Genomic DNA, 12,744 nt, shown 5'->3' with positions numbered 1-12,744 from the left:
AGGAGACGCAAGCAAGAACTTCTGAAGCACTCCCTGCCTCATTCCCTATTTTAGCTGATAACCACCACTATGTGCATTCAGCCTGGAGGACACTAAACAGATGAATCCACACCTAGAACCAAGGCCGCCTCTTGCCAGCCTGATGCAGAGGGGAGAAAAAATAAAGTCTTTCAAAGCCTTGAGCAAAGAGCCAATCTCCCTGTTTCCTAGCGCCGCTGGAGCATTTCTTCCAGACAGCATTTGTGCCTCTGACAGACAAACAAAATGGCAAGCCCTAGCTGTTGCTGGTCCACAGCCCTGAAGCTACAAGGCTGTCCTCGCCAGACTAGGGCATCAGTAGGTCCAAGGACAAGTTTGGACCTACTGATGGGTGCTTAGTGGAGACTCATGTTTCTGTGTCCAGCCCACGCAGTGCTCCTGTAAAGCCCTGGATGGACATACTCCAACTTTTAGGGTAAAATGCTCAAAAAGAAACCCAATTTCTAGGGTGTGAGCCCACGCTGAGCTGCACGGATGTAACACAGCAATAACATGTACGGAAATGAAGGAAGCCAAGGTAATATTGTTTGCTACAGGAATACTGTATATATATAAAAAGAATCCTGTAGATGCATCATTCTTATATTTATGAAGGGCTCTAGCTAAGGAGACATATACAGATAGCAGCTAAACTCATAAAAGGGTGAAAACCTTCCAATTAGTGCTCCATAGCCAGCCCTACTGACCGTAACAGAGCCAACAGTTATCCATAATTGAAATGCCCACAAAAATCTCCACCTCAGCTGTCTTTAAATTATTGACTGTAACGCTACTGTGAAATACTGTTTTTCTAATACAGTGACAGAAACTGATACAAGAAAAGTACAGAAATGAGGAAAGTGGAAAAGGTGATGATGCAGAGGTACCATGTCAGTACAAATATATTTGAGGGAAAAAACCCTGAAAGTGTATATGCATCACTTAAACATTAAAAAATAGTAGAGCTATGACTTTGTACTGCCTTATTTAGGAGATTCAAAGCAGCAGGCATGCCTTTCATGCCACTGAGCACAAAGCCTTCCTGTGATGAGAAATAGTTATTAGAAAGGAATATAAATGCAAGAGGTAATTTTTTTTCTTTTTTTTTTTTTTTTTTTCTTTTGAACAAGGAAATATATTGCCACAGGAGTACGGTCTGGTGAATAAGGTCCTGAAGGGGCTACAGTCCCAGCTAAAACACTGATTTTTTACCCTGTACTCTTGGGAAATTGCTTGTCCTTTACACCCTATAGCTTTGCTGATTCTGTAATGGATAAAATTATGTTTATATACTTACCAGGAATATTGTGAAATGTTAGTATTTGTATAAAACTTTGTGAGCCCTAAGAAAATCTTATCATTTCCATATGGCCCACTAAAACAATTAAAATCTCCCCTAATAATTTAAAATAAATTTAAACCGTTGGCTACCTATTTCATTTGTGCTTTCAACACACATTTCATTTTTCCCTAGAGTGGTTTCCTGTCTACCGCAATAGCAAAAAGTCCTGAATCTGCAAATACATACAGATGGATAGTTTCACACCTGCGATTCATCCCACTGGAAGGCAGCAGAGCTGCTTGGGCAAGCAATTAGGATGTGTACGAATGCCGGTGGAAGCAAACTCTAGATTTTCTTGTAGGGTATTCCCTCACAGGAGCCACTAATGTCGATTTCAAAGGACTGAAGAATGAGGTCTGGGCTTCATCTGCCATGGCAACAATATACCGCAGATAGGAAATTACAGCTCCTGGGATTCGGATACAGTGAGTATTTCCCCAAACCAGTAATTCCACCTAGAGAGAGTTGTTCTGCCAGGGCGTTTCTTGTTTTGCTGTCATTTTCTGACACAGTACTTCTTTTATGACTCTCCACTTGCCGAAAAAAGAAAAGCAAAAATTTCCATAGCAGCTCTGTTGGCCAAAGAAAACTTTGGGGATACGGCAGGTGTTTTAGCATCAACCCACTATCTTCCCATAGCAGGGGGGTTTATAGCCCCTTCTCTTATACTTTCCTTTTTCAGAAGTTTCTGTATGTCTATAAATATTCCTGCTGGGAGACTGGACTCTGAGGAAAGACTCTTCAGAATTGATTGCTTCCCAGTAGTTAATAAGAAGGAAAAAATGGATTTGGCTCATCTGTGCTCCCTTTTTGCAGCAGTGAAGAGACTGGAGATACCAGAGAAAGCAGCACAGGCAGTGCTTCCACTGCTGGAGCCAGATTTGCTCTCTCACCTCAGTGAGTGTCTGTGGCTGTCACAGACACGAGTGCTTCCCGTTGAATAGGATGCCCTTTGACAAAGGCTCTGTCCTCAAACATGCTTACTGGGCTACTAAAGGCAATAGCCTAATATATTTATATCATGTGATGGTACAAGTGAAAAAAGAAATCAATGCTTACCCTGAAGTTACCACTGAAATCCAAATCTCTCAAAGCCAAGGGTAGGCAAGAGCGTTACACCGGGGATCATTTCTAAGCACAAGGCATAGCACAGAATGTAAAACCATTAAAAGGCCTTCAGAAGGTGTGTAAAGAAAATCATTATAATCCTCAGCCTGCCCACATGACAATCCTTTTCAGTGAAGAAAACCAAACCCAAATAACTACTTATAACTTCTTCCCATCCCATGCTTCTGGTTTTGGAAAAAGGGACAGGCAGACAGTCCCTCCTTCCATTGCTACTCTCTCCCAGCCTTGGCCATTTTATCAGTTACAGCCACATAGACGTGCTTCTGCTTTTCATTCTCATCTTCTTTGCCCGGAGTCAAACCGGTGGAGGAAGAGGTTAAACACACAGACACCCCAAGCACATGCGCAGGTGTATGCACACATGCTATTCCCTTCACTTCTTTGGAGTAAGGGCGAGGAGAGGTTAGTTCATGGGCATCCCACTGCATCCAGTTGTTTTATGTTCAGAACATAAATACAGGATACCAGAAACTGTCCTGAGAAAACAAGCACCACTTTCTCTTCCAGTCTTCACACAGTCAATCCAGTTCTTCATTGCACACTACTATTTCAAATAAAAATAAGTCTGCTGACCATCATTTGAAAATATATTCCCTCCTCGCTCTACTCTCAAACAGAAGATGAAGCAAACACTGAAAAGTTGAAAGTTTTCCCCACTGAATGTTTATGCACATAGTGATTTTGGAAACCCACTGAAGATTCATAAATTTCTTACAAATAAATATTTACAAATTAATTCCAATTAACTGACTGTATTTGGACAAGGATTCATACCAGAAAGTACATCTTCATGTGTGCTATGGGGAGACTTTATGTCAGTAGGACCACTACAAGAGCAATGCTCCCAGGTGTTCACAGAACAGGATTTCCAGGCAAATGTTCTAAAATGCTGACTATTAACTGCATTCTTGTGTAGATAAGGGAGTGGACAGAGGTGAAAGCTTCAGCCTGTGACTCACCCAACGGGTACATGTTGAGGCTACCCTGTCTATAGCAAGTTTTGAATATGTTACATTCAAGCATATAGCATTATTTAGTTAATCTAGGCAAAGACAGAGGCTCAGAAAGCTCAATAAACTTATGAAAAACAAAGACTGTTTCATACTGATTTGGGTTGAAGACTGTTTTCATTTCACTCAGAAACATCTCTCTCTCTGCATATAATAAGTCTGTAAATTCTCCTCTAGCTAACCAGGAGCAAATACATCTGAGTGGCTTGATAAGGTAATGGGAGATAAGAAGCATCCATACCTTCCAGGCTGAGCTCCTGGAACACCTAAGGATGTTTGGAGGAAAACATTAAGCAAAAGTAAACAAATCACAAGCTTTCCTGACCCTAGACCTCCAAAATCAAGGAAGCTGTATCTGAGTAAAGCCAGAAATTGGGCTCCTTATTAGAGTGTATGCAAGACAATTAGAAGAAATAATTTTCTATACTCTTATATGAAATCCAGGCTTGACTCAAACCTATAATTTGAAATAAGATTCATTTTAATGACTTAAATTTCACTGCTAATAAAAGCATTCCAATCAAACTACAGGCAGAGTGTGAAATAATTTACAGGTTTTGTCTGAAAAGGTCAAGTTCTTAAACAAAGAAAAGTGACTTTTCCTACCAAAGCGCTTGCCCCTTGCTGTGTAAAACTAATAGACCGCTATGAAAAATAATACCTGTCTTCTGCGTCCAAAGTATCTTGTTTATCAAACACACACACATATTAATTACCAATCAGCTACTGCCAAAAGGAACAACACATGGCTGACAGGGGTCCCCATCGCCAGACAGTGAAAATGAACTTAGTTCTTTCCACTGAAGTTAATGAAGCTATGACAATTCAAATTAGCTGTGAACCTACCCCAATTATCTTTTAGCCTGCCTGCACAAGGACACTGAGGAAAGTTAAGCAGAACTAACTAAAAAGCCGTCAAGTTAGAAGAGAGTGAGGCATGTTGAACTTTGCATGGATTTTTTTCTCTCCTCAGTTGGGTGTCTAACAGGTTTGTTTATTTTTCTTTGCTAGATAATTCGGTTTGGCTTTGCAGGACCCCCTCCTGCATACAAACTGCTGGAGCTTAGAGCCACTATCCCCTTTGGGATGTATATTCACTTGGCAACTCTCTTCTGTGCGACTGTTCCCTCTGTTCTTGTGGCATTCCTCATCCACCCTCTTTTTTCACCCTTGTTAAGCTCTTCACATACCCAGTATTTTCAGCGACACACCAGCCCAGTGAGACCCCCCCCGGCATCTGTGAAGAAAACTCTTGAGCTGCACAGCAGACTTTCTCCTGCTGGCTTATCAGGCAACACATTTCATGTGTGATACTCTTCTAGAAGAATTCAATTTGGAGCTTTTAAAGACATCTTCTGATGGAGATCTCTTCTCCGTTACATCTCAGAAATGCTGCTGGGAAGAGCAAGTATTTGAGAAGCTTTTTTTAAAAAATTTTAGTTTTTTTTTTATTTAAGAGGCACGGCCTGGGTTTTGAGGGAGATAATAAGCTTTATGCTTCAGGACTGCAATGCTGATATGACTTTGCTAAGGGCCAGATCCAGAAAACAATTAACTCAAAGTCCCAAGCTGTCATTTATAAACCTGAGTGAGGAGCTGAAAGCATATTGCATGGACAAATGCAGATACAGGGATAATGGATGAGTTGTCCTGGCTTTGTGGCTCTTACAGTATAGTAGCTTGTACCCTGCTGGGTCAGAGCATAAGGGGCACACACACACTTTTCTGCATCCCCTTCATGCATAAATACCCTGAGCTCCCTGTGTAAGGGATGGGAGGGCAACTCAGTGAAGCTGAACAACTGCAACAGCAACACATAAGCACTTTAATGTCTTTCAAACTCCTAAAAGCACCCCTCAAAACTTTCCCCTAGAGCTCTGACTATTCTCTGTTCTCCCAACTAGTGATAGTCACATCTGAGTATCAATAGGATTCCCTGGGTGGGATGAGAGATGAAGTTAATACATTTTAATATTAGAAAAGAGAAGGCAACAAAGTCTAAAATACAGCATTTTAATTCTGTGCAGTGAAAACCGATGAGTAGTGAGAAGCTGTAGCAAGGGAAGTAAATGAAGCTAGGAAATCATCCATACTGTTGAAGAGTTCAGTGTGGCATACCATTCAAAGCAAAGGAAATTAACTCCTACATGACACCGGTGAATTCATGATTCCTCAAATCTGATTTGTGAGTCATGTTCTTGTTGGAGAAGTAAAAGATAGACCTGCACCCTACTTTGTAATGTCCCCTAGGCTTGCCAACTTCTCCATTTAAACCACATTTGAGTTTAAAACTTCTTATTTCTGATCTTACCAGGGCTTTTGTTTCTTGCTGTGCCTCTACGCTAAACCTTGGTATTTACCAGCTCGCATCTCATGAATAACATTACTGTCAAACTCTCCTAGGTTATAATTATATGAAACAAGATTCGAATAGGGAGACACCCAAGATGAAGACACCATATTCGAGACAAGAAAATGTAACACCTACAAATGACTAGTTTAATCTTCCAAACACTTTAGAAAAACTGATGATAATCTCATTCAATAGGCAAGTTTTGATTCTTTGTAGGAAGTGAAGCAGAATATACCTAAAATGTCTAACAGAGAGGCTTTTTTTTGGGATGTGGAGCTGACCAGCCCCAGGAACCCATTTTGCCTGGTATCAGATGTGTGGGGATGTGACATGGGCCCTCTGTTTTTTGTGTGTGTGCGTGAGACAGAGCTTGCCACAAAAGCCAGAACTTGTACATCAGGAGAATCTCTCTGTAGCTGACCCCAGTGAAGGGCATCAGCTGGCATACACCTTGGTACCCTCTCAATGCCACAGGCAAACAAAATCCAAGTCTTGTCTTTCACTGTGTTTCCCTGGAAAAAGCTTAGTGGTTTAACAAGTCATATACTTGTCATTAAATTTTAAGTGAATGCATTTTCATTTCAAAGATACATTAAATACATATGCACACATCTATACATCTTCAGACTCAATCATACATCTCTCATGGGCACACCAAGCTGCAGTCCTTATAAGTCGTGTGAAAGTCATGCGTATGTATTTATCACCGTAATATCACGAGTACGCCAGCAGAGAGTACTGCACTGCAAAGCAACTCCTATTGTGTGCAGCATACCTCCTCATGTTGAAAAGCTCCTGAAGCTTTGGAAACTGGATGTTTCTGTAGAGATATGTACTTAATAATTTATAGTAGCTAGGGTTCTGCCCTGCAGAGTTTATTGTCCTTCTTTAGTGTCACCTTCTTCCTTTTCTTTTTTCTCTCTTATGCTCTGCCTATTTCTTTTTATCCTCCCAATGAAAATGCCAAATATAGAATCCAGCATAAGCATTGGACCACTCCACTGATATACAGCCAGTGGTTGTACAGGAATCTCTGTAGGTGCTTTCTGCTTCAAGGTATGAAATGATCATAAATTCGGGAAGAGAAAAATGTAGCACTAACTGTAGACTTTTTTCTACCCCAATAGAAGCAAAGCTGGTTTAAATTAAAAAAAAAAAAAAAAAAAAAAAAAGCTTTAGGTAGCATGTAATTTGCTCTCAATATGCTCTGCTGTGCAAATATTCTCATCCCCTTCTGATAATATGTGGGTTTATTGATTAACTGTATGATTAACCACCATAACACAGGGACTTGAAAGATTCATGGGTCTTCATTTTGTTAGTTTACTCTACCCTCTCCACACCCTGTCTTTCTTAGATCAAGGTCAGTCTCCCTGTATAAACACCTGACCAAGAACTGTAATTGTTTGCAGGTTTCAATGTAGTTTCAACTTTAAGTGTGAAAGCACAAAAAAAATCCTAATTGCAGCTGTCAATAACAGTGTGGCAGCTACTGTTCACATCATTTGCAGCTTCTGTCGCAGGGAAGCACATCTGACTCAGTACATAACACAGAAGTTGCTATTTCAAGGCAGCCACTGTTTTAGTGGTCAGACATCTACTCAGCCTTGACTTGATAGTCTAAAATAAATATCCTTGAGCAATTGTACAAAAACACCTATGCAGAGAGCAAGTAAAAGACTCCACTGTTTATAGTTTGCAGATGCTTGGGAGAAAACACTCTACATAACTTACCTCTAAACTGCCCTGACAATGGCTAAACTGGTTAGTGAAGCCAAAGAACAGATTTTTAAACAAAAACCACCATGTAATCAAGCCTAGGCCTTAATTATTTTACCTGCAGTTTCCCTCTCTCAGATAGCACTTTGACAGATGGGTGCCAAATGACGGACCATCTCTGTTGTCAATTATTTCAGTTGTCTCAGTTGCTCCTTTCTAAAACTGGCACCAATCTCCTGCTGAAGCCTCTGGCATGCTAACACGTTAAACAATTCCTTTTAATTAGCTGAGTCACATATCCAAGTTTGCAAGCTTTCTTTGAGGAGCCTCCATTCTCAAAAGATGATGCTTATATCGTCTCCACAGTGTAGAAACAGTCAGGTAGAAGGTACCAACTGGTCAAAATCTACATGCTGCTGTGAGCTGCTTCACTTATGCCAGCTAAGAATGGCTAATCATCAGGGGAGTAAAGTTTAGTACTAGGAGAAAATTAGGAAAGTAACTGAGTTGGAGGCAGTTTCTCTTTATATCAAGTACAACATGATCAAATTTGATTTCCTGATACCTTTTTATCACAACATTAACTACAGGATGCAGGTAAAATGCTGATATCAATATTTCTTTATCGGTATTTCTTTATCAGTATCAATATTTCTTTAACAGTGGGACTTTATGATCTTAAAGGTCTTTTCCAACCTAAAAGATTCTATGATTCTATGATTCTTACACATAACTTCAGGATTGCAAGGAGAATTGGACCAAGCAGCCTTTTTCACCTCCCTTCTTAAGCTGCCTTGTACTGCTGCTTTATTTTGTCAAATCAGAGGTATAGTCTACTGCCCAAATGGTTACACCTAGCTGCTGGGGTAGAGCGCTCTATTTCTCTAGGATACCATAAGAGTGATTTCAAGCAGTGTTGAGATGAGAAACCCAAAATCAAGGAAGGGTGCTGTAAGAGAATGAGCAAGCTTTGCCTGTCATTTCTAGTTGTATTGCCAGTTGATATTCACATGTTTCTCCTTAAAGTAGTTTGCTAAATATTAAGAAGGATCCCTTCTATTCTGAGAACAAGCTATTTTTGTTTGCGTTACTTTCTCAAAGCAAGATCTCTAATAACTAAATGAAATCTTAGTGAATACTGAGGCTGGATTACAAAGTTGACACTGGATTTTAAAACTGTTCTAAATTTGAAAGGAGTAAACTGCCTTAGGTGACTACTGAGTTGCTCCCTCTCTCTCACTCTGTGAGGCAATGGATAGTTAATATTTTAATACAAATGAACCCAAGTTTCCAATCTGAACTTTTGGCCCCTGATTTCTCATGGAGTTGTAAGGCACAGCCATCTACATTTCTCACAGGCATTTCAGTATCTATAAAAAAAAAAGCCAAGAATACTTCTATCCAACTCCTCTTCCAGGCAAAGATTATAAAGCAAAACAGTTAATAACGACAGCCTCCCCTGCAAACACTCAGAGCATGCCAACTGCAGAGTGTTTGCAAATCTGGAAGGAGTAACGTACAAACAGAGCTGTAACTATCCTTTCATGAGATTTTGGCCTGTAAGTGAAAAAGTAGACGTGGCAACAAGAAAAGTAATGAAAACCCGTTGTTTCTGATCCCTGCTCTGTTTCCACATGGTAAGTACAAACGTCCCTCACTGTAAGAAGCTGCCAGCCCTCCTCTCTGCAACACCCTTGCTAAAGCAGATGCTATTCCAACCAGGAGCAAAACCCCAGCTCTTGTACCATGCTGCAGAGCTCATGTTCGCTGTGGAGCATAAGCCCTCACTGTCAGGAAACCAACCACAAAGAAACCCATCATGGCACCATGTGTCAGTGGCCAACCCTCAAAAAATAATAAATAATAATAATTTAAAAAATCAGCTATGGCAAAGAGCAGAGATAATGGTTGTTGAGGACAATATTTTTATCATTATCCTGAGTTTTCTTACCAAGTAACAGAGCTGGCTACCACATGCCAGTGTCCTGACTTAAGAAACAGCTGTAGTGGAACAGAAACACACAGCAACAGAAGAAGTGCTTGAGGCTTATCAGGCTCCTGTTCTCTCTCCAAAGCTTTCACCGGCATGTTATTCAACATCTAAAAAGCACTAGGAAAGGATACTAGGATAGCTTGGGAAAGCTATCAAGACCACGTAAGAGAAGGTGAAAAGCTCTAAGTGTACTGAAGAAAACCCCTTCCTTTACATCAAATGAAAAAGACCACATCCAGCACTCCCAGAATGAGCTCTCAAGTGAAAAAAGCTCCTTGCAGGAGCTGTGCTTAGCAAGAAGTCATCTGTGCTTGTGTCCTTTACGGGGTCCTTAGACACTGTGGCCATCTACACTCAAGTTGCTACCCTGATTTTAAAACCCTTTTGACTCATCAAGGCTTTTTGAAGAAAAGCAAGCTTTTTCTGTTACCAACAGCACATTTGCAACAACACCTGGAGCAGTAAAGTATATTTTAGTCACCTGAATCACCCCACTGGGCACTCAGCGGAGTGATACATAGGAAAGCACCTTTCTAGAGTCTCCCTTTGACCTTGAAGGAAAACCTAAGGTTTATGTGCCATTTAATAGCTCTTCAGCTAACATATCTGGCTTTAGTAACATTAACATTTGGTATATTCAAAGCAGCTCTACAGAGTTTTCTTGGATAAATTCTCAAGCCACGCTGAAATCAATCCCAGGTCTATACTGATTTAATGGGACCAGAACTACTCCCCAAGGAACAAAAAGTTGGTGTAAGTGAGAAGAGAGTCAAGTTGAGAGATTCTAACTCGAATGTTTTATGATGCTGCCAGAAGAAAGGATTCACTCGCTGTTTTCGGTCACACTAACATTGTAGTCAGCCTGTTTGAGAGAATACACACTCATGCTGAGGAACGCACAAATTAGCATCCTCAACAAACCCTCGAGATGGTAACAAGGATCTGCTGCACACAAATCCCATTTTACTAACAGGTGCTTTTTGGCGATATAAAACTCTGCTTCTTTGCAGAAATAATAATAAACTGCTTTTGCTTAATCCCTAGAAGGCAGACCTTAACTGTGTAATCTAAAGAAAGAATCAAAGCAAAATTAAACAAAATTAGCAGTGTACGCCTGGAGCATGGTTCACTCAGGATTTAGATGACCTAAATCACAGATGGATTATTTTTCCCTGTAGTTGAGAGAAAGATTTAAACTTTTACTGACCTTCTGTGGTTAATTCAGACATTTTTCTCAAGTTTTCACCACGGTCTACTTATTCAGTGAGCATAACAACTCCTCCTTCTGAACAAAACATAACTTCTGCCCTAGGAAAACTGTGGGATAGTAACCATGGATATATTGTGGTGTGCAAAATTGGGATAAGGGTATATTTTTCCAACTAGTGACATATCGTTCTTCCTTGTATCCTCCCTCCAAACTTGCCACTCCACTTATTAATTAAATGATTTATCCAGGACTACTCCTTTCATTTTTGCTTTAGGTCCTAATGATGTCAGATGGCTGTGGGTGTAGACAAGGGGTGATACAACTTGCTTTAAAAAATATTAAAACTGAAACAATTATTTGCACAGTTACATACTTGTCATTCATAAGCTCTTTTGCTCGCCTGTGCTACAGACACAGAAAACAGCTGTCATACAGTAGTGCTCACATTACTTTATGGAAAACAAAGACAAGCTTTAAGATAGATAAAACTCTTCCTTGAGTAACGCAGTACAGTATCTTTACGTGGCTCACTCTCTCCAACTGCAGTCATGCTGCTCCTCTGATAGAGGAGAATTGCTCTCTGAATGTTTATCAGAGTCCTTTCTGTAATGCCTTTGTGATTTCAAAAAGAAACCATTAAGTTGCTTCTTGGTAAACAAGCATAAACCTTTGGAAAGCTCCCGTGGTACAAACACAAATGCTCATCATCAAGCTTTTTGGGGCAGACAAGTTTCACTACACATTTCGACAACGCTAAAGCAAGCTGTAAAGAAAGCTTAGGTTTTATGCTTCAAATTACTGTCACAGCACCAAGGAAGCTTGTTTAAAATTTAGTCTGCACTTTGCAATATAATGTACCATATTGTTTCTTAACAGAGACGTTAAAATGAGCACAATCAGAGTAACGGAGAGGAGCTTCAAGATGTAATTAAGCGAGTGTCGGAGGAAGGTCTGTGCTTTCCGAACAGCTGGCGTAAGTCTCCCGAGTGACTCCCTACAAACCCAACCCTTGGCTTGCCAAACAGCAGTTTATTTTGAGAGCCAGCAACAAGGCTGCTGCTCGCGTCCATTCCCTCTCCCTACTTACAGTTCAGTGGCGTTGGTGGGGATGTCCCGGGGAACCTGGACTACCTTGCTCTCCTGACAAATGAAGACCCTGCCCACGCAGCGGCAGGAGTGGTGCTGGCATCCCAAGCAGCCTGCCAGGAAAACCAGCAGACAGGTGAGGACTGGAGACATCTCTGCCTTCACATCTGTGCCCATCTCCTTCATCTCAAAGGGAGGAATGCAGAGACCTCCCAGCCCAACTCCCTGAATGGAAGATCCGCCCCAAAAGCTGAGACGAACCACGTGGCTCTTGGGGGATGACTGCTCAGCAAGTTTCGGTTCATGCCCCCAGATCCTTTATGACCTTAGAGCAGGGACGCAAAGAAGCAGTGATGACTTTTCATGACAAAAGTATTTTGTATTTTAAGTGGCGTTGAAATCACAGGCCCCAGCCAAACTAGCCAGGGTGCTTTTGATGTACTGGGGATCTGCACTGGGAAAAGGTCCTTCCTTCTCAGCTACTGTATTTTACATGTCTTGTTTGGTAAGACCAAGGGACAACAAAGCATTTTTACTTTCTACAGCCCAGGCTCTTTTGACCCTGAAGGAGAGGCACTATTTATGCTCCCCTTCATGGATCCAAGAGCCCCTGCTTTTGTGTTGCTCCTAGGCAAAAGAAATGTGTTATTTTTTTATTTTATAGGGTATATAATCTATTTGATAGGTTAAAAGATATACACTCCTAAAGCCAGAGCTAAGTAACATGCCTTTATTTTCAACTGTGATTATTCTTCATGCACTTGCTGATTCATCTCCTCTTTTCCTTGGCACCTTTATAGGAACCCAAACAGGAGAAAACGCCACAACCCCAATGGTCCCCGAGGACTGGTAAGAGAATTCCATCATCTGGAAAAAACCCCAGAA

General features: G+C 40.9%; 1 protein-coding gene across 1 annotated transcript in view; it reads right to left on the bottom strand.

Annotated features, from left to right (window-relative positions):
• FSHR (follicle stimulating hormone receptor) overlaps window positions 1-12,045 on the bottom strand; it is a gene marked incomplete at both ends in the record, with an annotated part of 82,512 nt that extends 70,467 nt beyond the window's left edge. Inside the window, one exon of the mRNA XM_082307318.1 lies at window positions 11,861-12,045. Coding sequence (XP_082163444.1) covers window positions 11,861-12,045 — 185 coding nt within the window. The remainder of the gene's footprint in view (window positions 1-11,860) is intronic.
• Window positions 12,046-12,744: the final 699 nt, after the last annotated feature.

The sequence above is a fragment of the Platalea leucorodia genome (assembly GCF_965183815.1).
Source record: "Platalea leucorodia genome assembly, chromosome: 3".
NCBI classification, from domain to species: Eukaryota; Metazoa; Chordata; class Aves; order Pelecaniformes; family Threskiornithidae; genus Platalea; species Platalea leucorodia.
The sequence above is the reverse complement of the archived record's forward strand: the minus strand, read 5'-3'. Positions and strand labels throughout refer to the sequence as shown.